This window comes from Engystomops pustulosus, chromosome 4 (genome assembly GCF_040894005.1).
Source record: "Engystomops pustulosus chromosome 4, aEngPut4.maternal, whole genome shotgun sequence".
NCBI lineage: Eukaryota > Metazoa > Chordata > Amphibia > Anura > Leptodactylidae > Engystomops > Engystomops pustulosus.
In genome coordinates this window covers 208,872,387-208,894,166 of record NC_092414.1, presented here as the reverse complement: position 1 = coordinate 208,894,166, position 21,780 = coordinate 208,872,387, and the positions used below count along the sequence as shown (strand labels likewise).

The 21,780-nt window shown below is 41.3% G+C and overlaps 1 protein-coding gene across 1 annotated transcript in view; it reads right to left on the bottom strand.

The window, feature by feature from the left end:
* The window catches only part of LOC140128234 (complement C3-like), a 67,110-nt gene that overhangs the window by 7,669 nt on the left and 37,661 nt on the right, over nucleotides 1-21,780 (bottom strand). The window contains exons 20-33 of the mRNA XM_072149789.1: nucleotides 18,554-18,693; nucleotides 18,104-18,310; nucleotides 17,306-17,366; nucleotides 17,038-17,124; nucleotides 16,698-16,901; nucleotides 14,365-14,443; nucleotides 11,630-11,786; nucleotides 11,318-11,419; nucleotides 4,973-5,123; nucleotides 4,227-4,390; nucleotides 3,082-3,240; nucleotides 2,921-2,980; nucleotides 1,773-1,863; nucleotides 1,310-1,361 (exon numbers count right to left, since the gene is read on the bottom strand). Coding sequence (XP_072005890.1) covers nucleotides 1,310-1,361; nucleotides 1,773-1,863; nucleotides 2,921-2,980; nucleotides 3,082-3,240; nucleotides 4,227-4,390; nucleotides 4,973-5,123; nucleotides 11,318-11,419; nucleotides 11,630-11,786; nucleotides 14,365-14,443; nucleotides 16,698-16,901; nucleotides 17,038-17,124; nucleotides 17,306-17,366; nucleotides 18,104-18,310; nucleotides 18,554-18,693 — 1,714 coding nt within the window. The remainder of the gene's footprint in view (nucleotides 1-1,309; nucleotides 1,362-1,772; nucleotides 1,864-2,920; nucleotides 2,981-3,081; nucleotides 3,241-4,226; nucleotides 4,391-4,972; nucleotides 5,124-11,317; nucleotides 11,420-11,629; nucleotides 11,787-14,364; nucleotides 14,444-16,697; nucleotides 16,902-17,037; nucleotides 17,125-17,305; nucleotides 17,367-18,103; nucleotides 18,311-18,553; nucleotides 18,694-21,780) is intronic.

Genomic DNA, 21,780 nt, shown 5'->3' with positions numbered 1-21,780 from the left:
GGAGAGCAGGTGTGTGGGGGCTTTGGGAAAGGAGCGATGGAGCGGACGAGGGAAGGAAAAGATATGGTTTGCAAGAGAGATGTAACTTTAGGAACTATAATAATTTTGAGGAGGTCCAGCCTAAGAGCCTAGAAAATGTAAGTTTTGTTTTTGATTGTGGAGGAGACTAAATTAATGATGGGGACATAGCTTAGGTCATACTAAGATGTACTATGCTATTCTGAGATGTTAAGACCTAGGTATTTAATGGAAGAGGTCATCCAAAGGAAGTGTGAAAAATGGACTTTGTAGAGTTAATTTGGAAGTTTGAGCGATCGGAGAACATGAAGAAAAGTGAGTGAAGAGCTAGAAACAAAGTTGAAGGATTAAAGGTTAGAATAAGTACTGTAGGTCATCCGCAAATACCACTGTATGCTGGGTAGGACCTCTAACTGATAACCCGGCCATTGAGTCATGTTGTCTGATATTTTGAATAATGGTTTTGATAGCACAAACAAAATTGGGGAAATTGTCTTTGTCTTTGTAATTGTCTAATGTTTTTGAAAATTTGGGATGTTGGGGAATAGGTGCCATTCACTCTGACTCTTACAGCAGGGTTGCAGTAAAGGGAAATTATCTAATCTATAAATACTTTTGTAGCGCTTTTTCCAGGACAGTCCAGTCTATCTGGTAGAAGGTCTTCTCCGTGGTACATGAGAGGAGGGTTAGGGGAATGTTTTTCAAGCCAGAATCAGGTGGAGGACTCTGAGGGGGTTATGTTTTCCTTCTCTTTGGACAAAACCTACATGCTCTTTGGATTGCAATGTCATCATATTGATGAACTGTTTATGATAAATCTATAGACTTCCTGGTCATCGAAACCAAGAGACTTATACACTGGCTAATAGAATGAATGTGGACAGCTTGTATTCTCTGTAATGCCGAGAACCCTAATAAAATGTTCACAGGTACAACACAGAGGACATTTTCACGATGACCAGTGGACTTTGTTCTTCTCTCTTTGTTGTAACCCTGTAATAGGGTACACACTTCATAGTAACATGTGGTCAGTATTTAGTTTGTAAATTCTCAGGTCACCAATGGTGGATATTAGAAATAGTCCAAGTAATACAGATTTACTAACCCCTCTACCAAAAGGGGAAACTCCTTGCAAATCCTTACCAAGACCCAACAGCAGATCGTTGTAGTGGTGGGAGCGATGACTTTCGCATATCACATAAATAAGTATCATTGCTAATTTTCTATGTGTAACATGTAGCCCCTTAGACAAGAATTGAACATTTTCAGTTTAACACATTATAGCTCATACCTTGTGCAAATAGTCATGGACACAGTGGACTTGGCCCCTTCAGGTCTCTTGGCTGTTTGGGAAATTATAAATAAAAATTACATTCCATTTTAATTAATTTAAAGGGGGACGTTGGTGAATAACAATAATATATTCTACTCAAGCTTCACTTTCTAGGTGCAAAGTCCTGTTTTTCTTTCCCATTTTTTGTTACTCTGGTCAATAGATTTTCTAATGAAGACGACTTTACTTGGCTTGTGTTCTTGTTGGCCTTTCTGATAACAATATGCCAGTATCCAAATCTATTGTTCTCACTACAGATCTGTGAGCCGGACTTAATCTGCAATCTTTTATGGTATTTGCATTGAAGTTTGTCAAGTCATGGACTTTTACTGATAATATTGTCTCCATCTTTACATAACTTTGCCCACTATAAATGAATGATCTCTAGATAACCAAAAATAACACCAGGCGAGTATCTTACCCTCAGGTTCGTCCTTTATGGTCACAGACAGGTCAAAATTGTTGCATTTTTTCTCCTTCTCTGTCTCCAAAGCATAATAAACAGATAAGACCTGGTGGTAAATTAGAATAAAGCTTGTTAAAGGAAATCTACCACAAGGATCAAGGATTGTAAACCAAGCACCAAGCCTCCTCTGATAGGATCTACTTTTCTTTTAGATTCTTCTACTCTTATTTTTACAAAAATAAAGGCTTTTAAAATTCAGCAAATAAGCCTGAAGTGCTGTAGGGTGATGTCACCCAACTCTCTGAAATTCGGTCATCTCAACATTGTGTAACCGGCAGTAATGCTGAGACTACTGCACATGTGCGTAAATTGCATCTCAACCCAATTCACATAGATGGGATGGAGGTGTACAAGAACTACTCATAGAAAGTACCAGTTCCATCTCACCACCCCGTAACTTGCCTCTTGTGTCGGATCCTGCATGGGCCACCTTACTGCCAAGGCATGCGGAAATTCAGAAATATATTCACGGTCCAGCCAGGTTCCACGACAACATTTCAAGTGGAGAACCATCCTTCCTCATGTACATGTCATGAGGGAGGGCGGTTCTCAGCTTAAAACGCGTTGACGATAATGTATTGTTTCATGGAGTGGTTATGATGTAACTGAATACATTTCTAATGTTGTTGTGGAATCTGGCTAGACCGTGAATATATTTCTACAAGAACTACTCAACTGATGGTTGTTAGGTCATCACTAAAAATCAGCTGATGGGTGAGGATACTTTGAGTTCAAAGTGGTTTATTAGGAATCCTTGAAAACCCTTTGGATTTAGGTCAGGGATGCCAAATAAAAAGAAAATTGTACTTACCCTGCTTCAGTTCCTGGTTCCACCATCAACTCAGTTTCACCTTCTTTAGCTTGGCCATAAGTGGCAGCTATCGTGGCACCCGATTTGGTCACTGAGTAGCCTCCTTAGACCATCCCTTCTATTTAATTTCAAAATTACATCCTGTGGTCCAAGGGAGTCACTGATTGGCCAGAGCAGTACAATTGGGTACCCAACATTCTAGGTTAACTCCTTTACAACCCTTGATTTTGATGATCTGATCTAATGATAAGTGATCAATATGCAAACATTGGGGAATACATTCTTCTCTAACCTTCAAAGTGCCTTGACCCTTTCCTTTTGCGGTGACTTTAAAGTCTCCAACCACAGATGTCTGCAATAAAATAGAGGAATAAAGTCATGATAAGGAAAATATTTTTTTACCCACACATGGTGAGGATTTCGTAGCAATTGAACCCATCCCTGGATCTTTACCTCTTCTGTTCGGGCCAGCAAAGCGTTACCCAGGTTGAGACGATGAACTATAGACTGGGATCTCCCAGGAAGAGTGAAGGAGACATCCATGTCCAAGTCTTTGTATGTCGGCACGTCTATGTGATACTGAGCAAGGGCTTCAAACTGCATCATAGTAGACTGGAAGACAGGGGTTATAGATGTGGTCAATACCCCAAATATTAGCACATACTGTAGGACAATGAACTTATCACAAGAAGATTCCTATTCTAAAATGTTAACAACTTTCGGAAAAAAACGTAGAATTACAAAAAATAATGTAAAATATAAAGCAGTAATTCTATTCATTATGGCAATGCTTCTAATTTAGGAAATTTTCACAAGGATCTCTAATTTCTAATTTGTTTGGTACGAGTAGGACACCTTCTGACCCTCTTTTGCTCCTCAATGTCAGAGCATTGACCATGCCAGTAATATTTATCTGGACAAAATTAGCACCATGTGAGGAAAGTGGATTGCCTTTTTGGGTAAGGTCCTGTCTCTTCCAGAGTGGAATCTCTTTCAAGCAAGGCACTTTCCAGTGGGGAGAGGAACCAGTCTTCTGAGGATTACTGAGCTTACAATGTGTTGTTGAGTCATACTATCAATATATTTTACGCTAATTATTTTTTAGATTTTTTTATACTTACTCACAAGTATGTATTCACAAGCAGGGTTGAGCGGACTCAAACCGCAATGCTCGGGGCCATGTCCGACGCTAAAAACTGTAATCATAACCTGCACCTATTGCGGGTATTAACACTGTAAATGCTGGCAGTATAAAAGGGTTATCACCCATGACAGTTGGACCCATACATTTAAATGCCAGTAGCAAAGTGCCTTTGCTGGAGGCATTTAAAGGGTTTGCATGTGTGCCAAAACTGGTGGCAGCACTGATGGCAGGTGTTTGGGTGCCAGGACAGAACTTTTGTTTTGGCTTAGCTCAAGGAGCCTAAAAGGATCCGCTCATCATTATTCACAAGTCCACTATTTCACTTTCTCCAGCTACAGTAGCCCAAAAGTGGCCTCAACAATACTTCCTTGTATTCTAGCACAGAATATTATCACTCTCCCATGGCTAAACTAAAGTCAACATAGAATATTTTCCATTGAATTGGATGACAAACCTGTGTTGATCCCCAAACCTCCCCGTAGTATCTCTGCTCAGTGATCCATTTCACCAGCACTCCAGCTTTGTCATAGTCTTTCATCTTCAAAAGTGTAAGAAGAGCGTAGGAGGTGGCCTCCAGAGTTAACATGCGGGAACCTAGATCACCCCAGTGTTTGTTATCTGGAATAAAAATGTACACAAAGAAAACCCAATAAATAATAATAAATAATAATAACATCCCTCACATTGGTGATAATATCTAAAATAGCTGAATACAATAACTATACAAGGAACATCAAAAGAAACACACTGGGGCACATGTAACAAACTTTTGGCTTGTATTTTTCTTGACTTTTTCAGACTTTTTATGGGGCTATTGCTCATTTGCAACTTTTTTTTGCACCTAAGGAAGTCTAGTCTTCTGCAGTGACCCCTTACTTATCGCCTGAATCCAGATGTAAAGGTTGTGACTTTTTTTTAAAAAATTGCAAAAGGCGCACATTTTGGTCTAATTCTACAGCTGCTCCAGACCAGGCGTAGAGATTAGCTTAGCGCTGAGGGGCGACTTTTGGAGACTGCTTTTCTTTTAAAAAGTCGGAAAGACCAAAGGCCACATGTTTCAATAAGGAAAAACAAAAACAAAAACAGATAAAGCCCTATAAAAGGACCAATAAAACACATGCCCCGCTGAATAAACACCAATTATATAATTAAAGGCATCACTTGGATCTATATCAACTTGTACAATTTCCGGTTCCCCACCTGTAGCTGCACCCATGAGTTTCTTGGTGTCGTGCAGTTTGCCGGCCTTAGCCAACGCGTAGGAGGTGAGGGCTATGGAGTAGGGCGTCTCCAAGGAAAGATATTTCTCATTCAAATAGTCCGAAGCTTTTTGAATGCTCATAGGAAGATTCTGTATCCAGAGAGAAATGATGATAAATAGGTTATATAGATTGTATATAGTAACTGCACAATGTTTCCCATATCTTCCACTAATTGGTGGTTGCTAGAGATGAGCAAGCAGTAAAATGCTCGGGTACTCGTTATTCGGTACGAACTTTTCCCGATGCTCGAGTGCTCGTATCGAATCACGAGCCCCACTATAGTCAATGGGAGACCCGAGCATTTTTTCACTGACAGAACACATTAAAAGAACAGTGTTACAGAACACATTACACATGTTTCCAGATGTTTTACTTGCAAGAATACATTGAAATAACACTATTCTTCACTTTGCAGGTGTGCGCGCGTGTTTCCCGCTAGGTTCGGAGATGTGCACGAACATCTGGAATGTGAATAATATTGTTCTTTCAATGTGTTCTGCACTTAAATGGTCCTGTAGTCACTGTTTTCACTGTTTTTATTCTATTCTTCACTTTGCAGATGTGCGCGTGTCTTCTGATAAGTTCGGAGACTTCGGTGTCTTCCGATAAGTTCGGAGACAGCAGCGCGTTTTCTGCGCTGGATTCGAGTCCGGACGGGATTCATCAAGGCAGTTCCTCCGCCGTCCAGCAGGTGGCGCTGCTGCGCTGAAGTCCGCTGGAATGCCTCGAAATACACCGGCCTATCCAGGATGATGGTGAGTGAAATTTTCGCGACACAATTTTTTCTTTAAATGCGGCGGTTTTTCCGAATACGTCGGGTTTTCGTTCGGCCATTCCCCCCGATTTCCGTCGCGTGCATACCGGCGCCGATGCGCCAAATTCCGATCGCGTGCACCAAAAACCCGGGGCAATTCAGGTACAATCAGCGCAAATCGGAAATATTCGGGGAACACGTTGGTAAAATGCGAATCGGGCCCTTAGTAAATGACCCCCTATGTTTTATATTGTAGGGCTCTTTCATACTTGCTTTGTTTACCAAAGCACTGATCCATTCTTCTCAATGGGCAATTTCACATTTCATTTCTTTTCCACTGATCCGTCGTCTGTGAAAAAAATCTAAGAACTTGTCCTATTTTTGGGTTGTGGGTTATGAAAAGCAATAATAGAAGTCAACAGGTCAGCAAAAAAAAAAAACTGATGACTTATTGTATTTTTTTTTTTAAGATGAGACTGGGGAATGAGGTGTTATGTTTTCTTACCAATGTTAAACCTTCATTTTTTTTATTGTGGACATAAACTGTAATAACAGAACCATCACGGATGTCAAAAGCAGATTCTGACATAAAACAAGATTCCATCGTCAATGGACATGCAACGGAATATGCCTTAGGGCTCTTTCACGTTGGCGGTGATGTTCAGTTTCAGTTGTGCATCCATTATGTTTTGTCTCTGTTGTGTCTCCGTTTTTCTTTTGTTGTCTCCATGATGCATCCATTGATGTCTCCGTGTCCAAAAAAACTGAAGGTTTAAAATTGCTTTGAAAAACATTGCACCTTGTTTTTAAGCCTCATCAGTGATAAAAAAAAAAGTTTCAGCAGTTTTTTCTTTTTTGCGGACTCATAGACTTCTATTGCCTTCTGTGAAAAATTTAGGACATGCTTCATAATTTTTTCCATGGACAACGGATCAGTGAAAATACAAACCAATGTGAAAACACCCTTAGAAATCAATGGCTTTGTGAGGCGTCTGTCTAAATCACTGAACCACGGATGTGAGAAAGAACGCCAATGCGAAAGAGCGCTTAAGGGTATCGGGTTTGTTTGATTCTAGACATGATATACAATATATACAAGAAATTACCTTCATTACTTTGACAAGGACCCCTCAACCTCCTATTGGCTTAAAGGCCATCTACCACCAGGATTAAATAATATGAAATGCGACACTTGCCAAAAATTTGTCAATCAAATTGTTTAAATGACCAACACTCTGGGGAGCTATAAAGGCAGGAGCAAAGACCTTGGCATGGTGTCTAGATGCGCTTACCTGTAATGACTATGACTATAAGGAGAGGGTCTGGACCGATTCTATGAATCAGGAGTAGAAGGGAAAAAACCAGGGCGCATCGAACCGGTGTAGGTTTGATTAAAAAAGGTATTTAAAAAATGCTAATAAAAGCTGCTCACCTTGCGGCTATCTTTTAGCCTAGCATGTAGTCAAGTATGTGGAGTGCTGCCGGTGGAGCCACGAGGATTGAAGGTCCAGAACTAGAATCCCGCGATGTGGAGATGCTTGTAGGTAAGCAAGACAGAGAAGATCCACAGTGTGGCGCAACTTCACTTTGGTAAGAATCTTTATTGCAAATGAACTACGCGTTTCGGCGCTTGGACCAGCGCCTTCGTCAGGTTCGGCAAACAAGACGTTCTGGTCCAAGCGCCGAAACGCGTAGTTCATTTGCAATAAAGATTCTTACCAAAGTGAAGTTGCGCCACACTGTGGATCTTCTCTGTCTTGCTTACCTACAAGTATGACTATAAGGGGCATATGATGAAACATATCAATGATTTTCGTTCATGTGCATCACAGAAGGCAATAGAAGTCCATGGGTCAGGTCAGTCATTATTCACTGATGGAGATGAGAAACCATGCATTATGCTTTCAATGCAAGGTTAAACCTTCAGTAGTTTTTTCGCCAGTGTGAAACCACCCTAAGGGCTCTTTCACATAGGCGCTGTTTTTTGTGTCCGCGGTTCAGCCATTGATGTCTGTGGGTGATTTTTTCACTGATCTGTTGTCTATGGAAAAAATATTCAACATGTCCTATTTTTTTCACTGATGCGGAACACGGAAGTCTATAGGTCCGCAAAAAAAAAATTAATGTAATATCCGATGTATTCAAAGCAAGGTTTAACCTTCTTTTTTTTTTTTTTTGCGGACACAAAGAAAAAACAGAAGGAAAACGGAGACACAAGAGAGACAGAATGGAAACAATGTGCAACTGAAGCTTTACATCAATGACAAAGTGAAAGAGCCCTAAGTCAGCTGCTCAATTCGGTGGGGCAAATTTACTTACCCGGTCCTGTCGCAATCCCCGATTCGAACGGTCCGACGAAGATGAAGTCAGGCGTGATTCAAGGAGCTTGTGCGAACGAGATCCTGCATCCGTCGATTCCCCGCCAAGGTCCGCCGGAGTTCACCTTCTTCTTCCTGGTGCTTGTAAGTGTGTGTCTTGTGACACAATTCCAAATGTTAAATCCCGTGCGTAGTCCGAATCCATCGACTTGTCCGACGGTCCACCCCCCGATTTGTGACGTGTGGAAGCCGGCGCCGAAGCGCCAAAATCCGATCGTGTGCGACAAAATCCCCTGTTAAATGTAGCGCAAAACGGAAATCGTCAGGAAATCCAACAAAAATGCGCTCCGCGGACCCTTAGTAAATGAGCCCCAATGAGTTAACCTGTAAATAAGTTACCTGCTTGTGTCAAACATTCTAGAAAGGGAAAGTAATTTGAAAGGAGCCATTTAATCAGATCAGTAGGTCGGACATAGTGCATATTTCCACATCTACCTTGAGGCAACTCGAGGCTATGGCCTGCAATATATCAGAGGATAGCAGCACTTTTTAGCTGATGTATCTTGTGCCGCTGCCTTAAATATCTTTGCCTCCTTAAAGTCGCCAGAAGTGTCCGTAAGTCTCATTATGAACTGTGTGTGGTGTGATGTGGAGTTATTGTGGCCAGGATGTGAGTATAAGGTGGAGGCTCTCTTCTGTAGTTACATCCCAAGTAGGTTTGTTGTTGCGGGGGAGGGGTCATAAATGTCTAGCTGTCTCTAGTCACCTCGCTGTTCCCTGTCGACCAGTGGCTCTCAACCTTTCTAATGCTGTGACCCCACAATACAGTTCCTCATGTTGCAGTGACCCCAAACCATATACAAGAATATTGTATTTGTCCCAAAAAATGCTATAGAATTGTGGCTACGATGGCTTTAGGCGACCCCTGTGTTTTGGTCGTTCGACCCCCTGCCGGGGTCGCGACCCACAGGTTGAGAACCGCTGCTTTAGACTATCCCTCTCTCTCTCCTACACACTCCATGCTGTCTATGGGCACCTCATCACTGAATCTGTCTGCAAAAGGATCTTCTAAACTGCAAACTACTATACAGGATGGTCTGTATGCGACATCCTCACCATGGGAAGTGACTAGTTAAAGCCTCTGGCTAATATATCTATAAATATGAAACTCAGCAATACTAAGATGGGTCACTGTCCCATGATTCTGTAAATGTAAGTGTTTGTATATAATGTGTAGATACACATGCTGCCACCTTCAACATTACACACTCAAACCCTGGGAAAGACTCCAATAGATGGACCCTACTACTATACATCCAGACACATCCTGCCTTGTCCATCTGTTACTGCTTCTACTACTGCTATACAGTCAGACCTCTGATGATCATCATGTTCTATACTGTGTGTTTATACTGCATTTATGTGTATAAACAGTAGGTGTATACTGTATGTTGTAGTATATTATGGTATATGTATATACACTCACCGGCCACTTTATTAGGTACACCTGTCCAACTTCTCGTTAACACTTAATTTCTAATCAGCCAATCACATGGCGTCAACTCAGTGCATTTAGGCATGTAGACATGGTCAAGACAATCTCCTGCAGTTCAAACCGAGCATCAGTATGGGGAAGAAAGGTGATTTGAGTGCCTTTGAACGTGGCAAGGTTGATGGTGGCAGAAGGGCTGGTCTGAGTATTTCAGAAACTGCTGATCTACTGGGATTTTCACACACAATCATCTCTAGGGTTTACAGAGAATGGCAACAGTGACTCAAATCGCCACTCGTTACAATCAAGGTAGGCAGAAGAGCATCTCTGAACGCACAGTAAGTCGAACTTTGAGGCAGATGGGCTACAGCAGCAGAAGACCACACCAGGTGCCACTCCTTTCAGCTAAGAACAGGAAACTGAGGCTACAATTTGCACAAGCTCATCGAAATTGGACAGTAGAAGATTGGAAAAACGTTGCCTGGTCTGATGAGTCTCGATTTCTGCTGCGACATTCGGATGGTAGGGTCAGAATTTGGCGTCAACAACATGAAAGCATGGATCCATCCTGCCTTGTATCAGCGGGTCAGGCTGGTGGTGGTGGTGTCATGGTGTGGGGAATATTTTCTTGGCACTCTTTGGGCCCCTTGGTACAACGCCACAGCCTACCTGAGTATTGTTGCTGACCATGTCCATCCCTTTATGAGCACAATGTACCCTGTAACATCTGATGGCTACTTTCAGCAGGATAATGCGCCATGTCATAAAGCTGGAATCATCTCAGACTGGTTTCTTGAACATGACAATGAGGTCACTGGACACAAATGGCCTCCACAGTCACCAGATCTCAATCCAATAGAGCATCTTTGGGATGTGGTGGAACGGGAGATTCGCATCATGGATGTGCAGCCGACAAATCTGCGGCAACTGTGTGATGCCATCATGTCAATATGGACCAAAATCTCTGAGGAGCTTCCAGCACCTTGTTGTATCTATGCCATGAAGAATTGAGGCAGTTCTGAAGGCAAAAGGGGGTCCAACCCGTTACTAGCATGGTGTACCTAATAAAGTGGCCGGTGAGTGTATATGCTGTATGTATGTATATAATGTGCATGTACTACAAAGTATGTGTGCAAATTTGATGTTTATACATGGTATGTTTGTATAAATTTATGGATGTGTAAATACTGTATGTGTGTATATACCGTATGAGTTTGTATATACTGCACGTATTAGTGTATAACTGTATATATGAGTGCATAAATGTGTGCCTGTATGTGTATACAAGTCTATAAAAGTGAGTGTATGAGTTTAGAACTTGTGTGTGTATATAATAGAAATGTGTGTATATGAGTGCGGAAATGTGTGCTGTTGTATAAACGTGTCTGTATCATTATGGATAAAAACATGTTTTTATGGGAAAGAGGGGCCCTACGCATAAATCTGCTATGGGGCCCAAGCTCTCCTAGTTACGCCCCTGCTCAGAATGTTTACTTTTCCTTGTAAAAACCATTTCCTCTGTAAATTTAAACACTGTCCGATATCTTCCTCTATATAGGAATAGTTTTTAGACGACTTTTTAAGTCTGTATGGGTAAAAAAAAGTTACATTAGATCCCATAAGATCTTTTAGTTGTAATTGTATCATCATAACCGTCATATAAGTAGATATTAAAGTGAAGAAGAGGCGACTTGTGTTACATTGAACAGGAAAACTTACAGTAACTTCACCTTTACAGCTATTGTTACTTTCTAGGAGGGCGACCAGGACAAAGGCGGTGAGACTGGAATCCAGCTCCTTGGCACCTTTTTTTACAGCGCCCTATGTAAAAAAAAAGGGGATACAGTTACTAAATATACAGACAGCCCCTCCTTAAGAACACCTGACACCCCTTACTTGTCTGTAAAACAGACCTCCCTACCCACTGTGACCTCTGGTGATGGTTCCTGGATATTATTAACAAATTAGTAATTTTGGCAGAATACACAAAACAGGTGCAGTCCAGTTAATTTATGAGAGTCTGATACATACCAATTCCTGCTGGTAGACGTACGACTTCTCTCTGAATTCTCCATCTGGATTTTGCCTGTTTAGAATCAGCCACTTGACTGAATCGCATATATTATTTTTTTCTACATGGACATAACTTGAAGCCAGGGAAAATACTTTGACCACATACGCAGTGAGCCTGAAATATAAGGGTCTGGTAAGTACAGAGGGAGCCAGAGTATTCACAAGCAAAATATAAATTATAACAAGTAAGGATGGAGCCTCCAAGCAAATATTCTACTGCAAAATAGGTTTTCCTTAGTAACACTATCACTAAAGGTTGCTAAGGTGAGCCTGTATTCTACTTGTATATTGTTCATCTTCAACTTTTCCTCTGCTTTCACTGTGTTTTCAGATCATTATATGATTTCGAACACTTTTATAATCTTCCCTGCACTCTTCCTGCCTATAGTTTGATGTAGGCCTATTAACAGTAAAGTTTATCTCTCTTCTTGAAACATCTATTTAGTTTAATGTGAAAGTGAGCGATGTACTGGACAGGGATGCTATGTTGTCAGACTAGTTAGAGGGAGTTAAATGAAATCAACCATCAAAATCAAACATGGATAAATCTGGAAAAAGTACTCATAGGTCTAGGCACTCATCCATGGTCTTATTCCTTCTAAAATCTACTTTTCAAATTATTCTTAGAAACGTGAGGGTGTTATGAGTATCCCCCTACTTCATGCTATAGTTTCACAGGCTGTCAGACTGTCTCACCCTCCACTCTGCTCCCTCAGCACTCCCTCCCTCTGACTGTTGTTTTCTTACACAGCTGGAGGGGGAAATGCTCCTGCACAGTGTAACAGCCCATGAAACTAGAGCACAGAGTTTTGGTAACACCCCCAAGGAGACATTCATTAGCATAATTGTAATAGTCGAATTTAGAAGGAAAGATTTCATGGATAACAAGTACAAGTATAAATTATCACAATCAAGGTGCCTTAATCTGTGATTTGGCATCCCTGGTTTATTATGATGGATTTTCTCTCTGTTTTTTTATTTTTTTTTTCAAACAAAGAACATTCATGCCATGACAATGACTAGCCACATGGGGTTGTAATAGAAAAGGGTACATACAACGACAAGCGTGAGACATCCATGAGCTCAAGCAGTACAAGGTGGGACTAATACATATAGAAGCAGAGATAAGAAGTAGAGGGGGTGGGATTGGGCATAAAATCCTGAAGGTAGCAGAAAGAAAGTCGGGGAAAAGGTAATGACACCGACTTGAAGACATTTGAGCACATTTACTAAGATTGTCGAAAACTGCACTAAAAGGGCTATTTCCATGTATAATACTTGGTCCAACAGATTCAATAAGATCGTGAGCCAGAAATCATGAATCTGGCGCTTCCCACCACTGGCCCCACAGAGTTCACCAACTTTTTTGTGGTGCACCTTTAACATAGGTTGTGCAACAGACTTTGCAAGTTAAATCTGGTGCATGGTCCAACTGAGCGTCGGGGCGCTCCTAATCTGTGTCACATGATGACTATTGCAGCCGCTCCACAAAAAGGTTGCGTGCTACACAATAACGGCGTAAACACTTCTTAAATACCTGTGCGAGCAGTTTACACCTAAAAGGGCGTGCAAAGTCTGACAGTAAACTGGCGCAAAGCCCTTAGTAAATGTGCCGCATTGCACCGCTAAGTGGGGTGCCTAGAGTACTCCCTCCTACACCCCACATATTAAGACTCCCCTTGTTCCCTGGTTCCAGTGTACTGCTTCTTCTAGGCAACGGGGAACAAGATTGTTTCCAAAGGAGAGGAATTAAAAGTCAGGCTGCCATTAGAAGTTTAGTTGGTAGGAGAAAAGCTAGAGGTAGCCCGTCATAAGAGGACCACCCAGGGGTCATAATGGACATTGCTAGAGCTAGATTATATTAATTTCCTGTAGTACTTGTTCCCAGAAGGGTTTAATTAGATGACACCTCCACCAAACATAGAGGATTGTACCCTCATCAGATGAGCATCACCAACATGTACAAAGTTCAGGAATCTAGGGTCACCTAGCAAGTCGCTTTTTTTTTTTTTGCACCTTGATGCATCTGGAGAAACCCATAGCATCGCTCAGTATCTGAGTAGCTTCTGCATCAGATGTTTCCCCAAGATTTGTGCTACCACATTATAATAGACGGGAGGATTGGGGGTGTCATGGTCTCATGGCAGTCGAAAAGGTCCTGTAGATTCGATTTACTAAACTTGTTACAGAAGGACCTTTCACGTTATTTGTTGGGGTTTAGAACGTAAGGAAGAAGACTGAACGGAGTCCGAGGAGAGAGTATGAGCACTTTTTTGCATGTACAGAATACCAAAAACGATATATATATCACTTCTTAGAAAAGCTGGGGGGGGGTGATTTGAATTTTATTTTTTAAACTTTTTTTTTACTATGTTTTAGGCCCCCTAGGGTACTGAATCATCCTGATCATTACTAACATATTCTACAATACTTTTGTATTGCAGTATATGGCATTTTACACAGTATTCACTACAGTTAAGCACTGGCTCGTTGTTACGAAACTGCAAATGCCATGCAGCCTTGGGTCTGGTAAAGACCAGAACCTGTCATGGCAACTGATCGCTGCTCCAAGATGACATCAGGGGGAGCGATGATCAGAGAAAAGCTCTCCAAATTTAGCAAAGATGTTTGTTATAACAGGGAGGGACGTATGGGGATTGGAGGTAGACCGGATAGTAAACTTCTTTCAGTACCATGTGCTGGGGTTATTCTGGTTGTTCCAGGGGCTGTATGTGCCACCTTCTTTGGAGTATGTCAACTGATGTTCTATACCTGCCAACAAAAATATAGAAAATAAAAAACAATCAAGTAATAATTAAGAGAAAATATCAAACACCAAAGAATCTAAGTAAAAGGATAGCAGACAGGGAACACAACAGCGCTCATAGGGTGATATCGTTTTGATTCAGGGTATATGACGTGGTTGGACAGTCGCTTACCTGGTAGAGTTGTGCTTCGAAGTAAGGCACAATCTCTTGTTGGCATGAAAGGGTTTTTTTTAGGTCGGGGTGCAGCCGGCGTCTTTTTGTTTTCCAAGCACGAGTTGCTAGTTTGGCTGGAGTCAGAGAATAGGTGCAGGGAAGTCAAGAGCGGATGGTGCACAACAAGACCGGGTGATGGTTCCAATAGGTTTTCTTTTTATTTAAATCATAAAAGGTACACGGAAGACACACAACGCGTTTCGGGGATCTGTGGTCCCCTTTTTCAAGTGGAATGTATACTTTTGTCCTTCTTCAACTAACAGATCACTAATCCACTTGAAAAAGGGGACCACAGATCCCCGAAATGCGTTGTGTGTCTTCCGTGTACCTTTTATGATTTAAATAAAAAGAAAACCTATTGGAACCATCACCCGGTCTTGTTGTGTGCCATCCGCTCTTGACTTCCCTGCACCTAAAGAACCTAAGTAGATAGCTTGACAGGCGATAATCGCGGGGCCTCTGTCCCTCCCGTCTAGAGTTCTCTGGTTATGTACCTGCGGTAATGTCATTTATCTATATTTGTAATAAAAGAAAAAAAGGAAGTCCAGCGCCTGATGAATTGACGATAAAACTTCTTTTTATTAGGGTCCATTAAAAAAATTTATAGAGTAACAGTACATGACATGAACACCAGGAAAAGACCAGCGTTTCAACTTCACCATGATTAAGCTAGGAGGCGAAACGGTCTTCTTTTTCCTGGTGTTCCTATCATGTATCGTTACTCTATGCATTTTTTTAATGGAGAAGTTTTATCGTTGATTGATCTGGCGCTGGACTTCCTCCTTTTTATTGTGAGTTACCTGTGGCCTTTGGGGTTGGACGTCCGTGCTCCGTTGAGACAATTATGGAACTATAGGAGTTGAGATGGACTGTATTTCTCTTTATCTATATTTGTGGTTGGATATTTGTCATTTATCTTGTGATATTTATTTGTATTTATACTTAGCCTATCATGGTGTCATTGCCCTGCCACTCGGTCTATGTGTATGTATATGCTATTTAGGCTGTCAATATCTGCAGTTTTTTCCCTTGTATATACTTACATTTGTAACAGAATCTGTGTGATCCATCTGTATTTGGACATGGGGTATTTGGGACACCTACTCATAGATCCAGGCTCATTTTTTATCAATCCTTCTAAAATCACCTTTTAAAATTATGCAAATGAGCAGTAAGGGCTCTGGGAAGCGTAATCATGGACCATCTGTGATGTAAGTACACAGCCAGTTACACTGTATAGGAGAAATTTCCCCTCCCACTGTGTAAGATTAAATCAGGCAGAGGGAGGGGGAAGAGATTGGTAAAAGCTTTTGAAACTACAGCTGGAGAGACTCTGGTAAAAACCCCTGCATCCCTAGGTCCCCTGGTTTATCAGGATGGATTGTGATGATGGATTACTTTGAAATATGGCAATGGACCCATAAAAGCGTAAATAGAGATATCAAGAGGCAGAATGCATGATGGGAGATCACATTCTCTTATGCAGTCTTATTGGCATAGTCAGCCCACAAAAAATTATTATAGGTAATTGGCAGCTCATATTGATGCTAAGGATGCATAATGAGGGATCACAGGCTGAGCCATCTACAAATATGGTGGGTAGTGGCTGCATTTTTCAGAAACCACACAACACTGACACCCTTGATCATGTTGGCACTAATCACAGGCGTCACAAGCACAAAGGTGGGGGCTGAGAACTGAGGAGTGAGAAGCACAGACAAGTCAAGTGTTGTTTTTTAAATACATCTAAACAAATGACTAAACCCTGGGACTAAATAGAGGATTCTGTCAGGGTGCAAGGTAAATTATAACACACAATTATATTTTAATGCAAATGCTTAGAAAAAGCGGAAAGGCAGATTTGCACTGCAGGTGAGAGGGGCTCCTGTAACCTGTCTTTAGTGAAAATGAGGCCCCTGGTCACAGATTCCCTTTAAACTGTTAAATACCAATTTTCAGTACAAAATACATAACAAATTACAGTGTAATGGTGACTTTCTAGAGAAAAAAATAGTAAAAATTATAAATATCGTAGAGTATCTTACCTTCTCTGATGTACACAAGGGCTTGGTCCCTACGGTCTACTCCTACTCTTTCCCACTGTTGACTGGAATCCATGAAATGTAAGGCTATCAGGGGGGCCGTCAATCTAACCATGTTCTGCTCCGCACATCCATAAGGGGCTTGAAACAAATCGGTCATAAATTTGCCATCAAGCGTCTTCTCTATCATTTCACTTACTGGACTTCCTGGGTATTAAGGAGAAGAAGAAGTCATGAGCTGAGGCAAGGAACATCCTGATTATTTATAAAGACTATTATCCAATCTCTAAGTACTTTACATGCACTGTGTATATAAGAGGTAGGTTGTTTAATCAGAACTCACCTTGAATGGTAACTATAGTGTCAACCTTTGTATTGGGGACAACATTTTTGGTATCTACTGCTGTGATCCGTTCTTCTTGGACTCCGCCTGTGTGAGAAATTGTCATAAGTACAGACTATTGGTAATTTATCAATCAAAGGCATCACATTTTTTCTGTCTTGAATCAAGTCATTGAACCAGGGGAAGTTTAACACTCTTTAGTGTAACTTCCATCTTTGTGTCTAAAATAATTTTTCTAAAATGAGTCTAAAAAACAAAATGCACAAACCTTTTAATTGTGGATCCAAAACAACAGATTTCAGAGCCTGTGTCAGGAGTCTTCCTTCTGGCTGTAGAAAGAAGCAAAAAATTAGGCAAATCTGAATGATGTGGGGGTAATATCTAGGGATGAACGGACCGAACGGTTGGGGTTCGGTCTAACCTTGCAAAAAAGATTGGTTTGGGTACTTGATCCTAAAATGTACATCCAGGATCAGTGCTGGCCCCAATCTCGAGTGTCAGCCCACTAAAACCTACCAGCAAAGCTAGTGGCTTTGCCAACGGAATATAAAGAGTTTACACGCCCAATTGGTACCGACACCATTCAGAGGTATAGCGGGAGGTTGAGCCGAATCCAGACTTTTGCTTAAAGTTCAGGGTCGGAGACCTGAACAGACCCCGACCTCTTATCCCTGGTCAAATCTGGCAGATGAGAATGAACATGTGATATCTTTACCATGAATTATCTGGGCACATAAAAGCTCACTATTCCTCTGCTAATGCCCCCTAACACCTCTTTAACAAACCTTATCACAGGGAATCTCATGAAGACATGGAGACATGACAGGTTATCGGCAGGAGCCAGTGGACCCACCATAGCACCAGATGGTCGGTAGCACAACAGGCAGAAGATGTAGCCAGAAAGCATACTGAGGTCGGGGGGAAAAGGTTGTGCAAGTCCAAGTCCAGGAAGTCAACCGGTTAGGGTAGGAAGAGCAGTTGCAGTCGAAGAAATTGAATAAACACGTTAGGAATGTTCTAATAATTTGAATGCAATCCCAGAGGAATATCTTTCTTTATTACTTACCACAACCTTTAATATTTTCTTCACACCATCGGCTACAAATTGCCCAGCTGCTTTCACCTCAATTTCATGTTCTCCTATTTCTAAGGGGATAATAACAAAGGGTACGGCCACCGAAGATTTAGGTTTGACGACCACTTCTTGGCGAAACTTCTTCTTGGCCGTGGAGAGACTGCAAAACTTTTCATTGTAGGTCCAGTCTACACGAGCCTGAATCAAAAGACAAAAAGTCGGCCATTTAAAGATGTGTGAGAAGCGAAAGTCTTTAAAATAGTTTCTGAGATGTTTCAAATAACAAGCAATAGCTAATTACAGCCTAGAAGGAGGGGGTACATGTATCTGCTAATGCTGGACACGAGTGGACTATGATGAGCTAAGAAACTAAAAATGAATAATCCCAGACCTGTCCTTTACTGATAATGCATTTTTTACGACTTTTTCTGGATAACTTGCCTTAACTTCACTGTTGCCGTAGTTGTAGAGAATGGCTCGTATCTCTATTTGCTCATTTCTCACCACAGAATATGGAAGCCTCAGATCAATGAAGAAGTTCAGCATCACCTGAATATTATGAGGTTTGGACACACAGATACCTGTCAAGAAAAGTCAGGAGAGAATATCAGATCAATAATAAATACCTATATAAAATGCGGAGAAACTGTGTTATACTCCAGAACTGCACTCAGTATTCTGCATGTGGAGTCACTGTCTACACAAAAGACATTACATCACTACTGACAATAGATGATGTCACAGCTTATCCCCTCCCCTCCCTGTACAATGTCCTCTATATAGATAACACTGACCCATCATTACATCACTACTGACAATAGATGATGTCACAGCTTATCTCCGACCCCTCCCTGTACAATGACCTCTATATAGATAACACTGACCCATCATTACATCACTACTGACAATAGATGATGTCACAGCTTATCTCCACCCCCTCCTGTACAATGACCTCTATATAGATAACACTGACCCATCATTACATCACTACTGACAATAGATGACGTCACAGCTTATCTCCTCCCCGTCCCTGTACAATGACATCTATATAGATAACACTGACCCATCATTACATCACTACTGACAATAGATGATGTCACAGCTTATCTCCTCCCCCTCCCTGTAAAATGACCTCTATATAGATAACACTGACCCATCATTACATCACTACTGACAAAAGATGATGTCACAGCTTATCTCCTCCCTCTCCCTGTACAATGACCTCTATAAAGATAGCACTGACCCATCATTACATCACTACTGACAATAGATGATGTCACAGCTTTTCTCCTCCCCCTTGTACAATGACCTCTATATAGATAACACTGACCCATCATTGCATCACTACTGACATAGATGATATCACAGCTTATCTCCTCCCCCTCCCTGTACAATGACCTCTATACAGATACCACTGACCCATCATTACATCACTACTGACAATAGATGATGTCACAGCTTATCCCCCCTTCCTGTACAATGACCTCTATATAGATAACACTGACCCATCATTACATCACTACTGACAATAGATGATGTCACAGCTTATCTCCTCCCCCTCCCTGTACAATGACATCTATATAGATAACACTGACCCATCATTACATCACTACTGAAAATAGATGATGTCACAGATTATCTCCTCCCCCTCCCTGTACAATGACCTCTATATAGATAACACTGACCCATCATTACATCACTACTGACAATAGATGATGTCATAGCTTATCTCCTCCCCCTCCCTGTAAAATGACCTCTATATAGATAACACTGACCCATCACTAAATCACTACTGACAATAGATGATGTCACAGCTTATCTCCTCCTCCTCCCTGTACAATGACCTCTATATAGATAACACTGACCCATCATTACATCACTACTGACAATAGATGATGGCACAGCTTATCTCCTCCTCCTCCCTGTACAATGACCTCTATATAGATAACACTGACCCATCATTACATCACTACTGACAAAAGATAATGTCACAGATTATCTCCTCCCCAACCCTGTACAATTACCTCTATATAGATAACACTGACCCATCATTACATCACTACTGACAATAGATGATGTCATAGCTTATCTCCTCCCCCTCCCTGTACAATGACCTCTATATAGATAACACTGACCCATCACTACATCACTACTGACAATAGATGATGTCATAGCTTATCTCCTCCTCCTCCCTGTACAATGACCTCTAAATAGATAACACTGACCCATCATTACATCACTACTGACAATAGATGATGTCACAGCTTATCTCCTCCTCCTAACTGTACAATGACCTCTATATAGATAACACTGACCCATCATTACATCACTACTGACAATAGATAATGTCACAGCTTATCTCCTCCCCTCCCTGTACAATGAACTCTATATAAATAACACTGACCCATCATTACATCACTACTGACAATAGATGATGTCACAGCTTATCTCCTCCCCCTCCCTGTACAATGACCTCTATATAGATAACACTGACCCATCATTACATCACTACTGACAAAAGATAATGTCACAGCTTATCTCCTCCCCCTCCTGTACAATGACATCTATATAGATAACACTGACCCATCATTACATCACTACTGACAATAGATGATGTCACAGCTTATCTCCTTCCCCTCCCTGTTCAATGACTTCTATATAGATAACACTGACCCATCATTACATCACTACTGACAATAGATGATGTCACAGCTTATCTCCTCCCCTCCCTGTACAATGACCTCTATATAGATAACACTGACCCCTCATTACATCAGTACTGACACTAGATGATTTTACAGCTTATCTCCTCCCCATCCCCGTACAATGACCTCTATATAGATAACACTGACCCATCATTACATCACTACTGACAAAAGATGATGTCACAGCTTATCTCCTCCCCCTCCCTGTACAATGACCTCTATATAGATAACTCTGACCATCATTACATCACTACTGACAATAGATGATGTCACAGCTTATCTCCTCCCCCTCCCTGTACAATGACCTCTATATAGATAACACTGACCCAACATTACATCACTACTGACAATAGATGATGTCACAGCTTATCTCCTCCTCCTCCCTGTACAATGAAATCTATATAGATAACACTGACCCGTCATTACATCACTACTGACAAAAGATGATGTCACAGATTATCTCCTCCCCAACCCTGTACAATGACCTCTATATAGATAACACTGACCCATCATTACATCACTACTGACAATAGATGATGTCATAGCTTATCTCCTCCCCCCCCTGTACAATGACCTCTATATAGATAACACTGACCCATCACTAAATCACTACTGACAATAGATGATGTCACAGCTTATCTCCTCCTCCCTGTACAATGACCTCTATGTACAATGACCTTCCTGTACAATGACCTCTATATTGATAACACTGACCCATCATTACATCACTACTGAAAATAGATGATGTCACAGATTATTTCCTCCCCCTCCCTGTACAATGACCTCTATATAGATAACACTGACCCATCATTACATCACTACTGACAATAGATGATGTCATAGCTTATCTCCTCCCCCTCCCTGTACAATGACCTCTATATAGATAACAATGACCCATCACTAAATCACTACTGACAATAGATGATGTCACAGCTTATCTCCTCCTCCTCCCTGTACAATGAC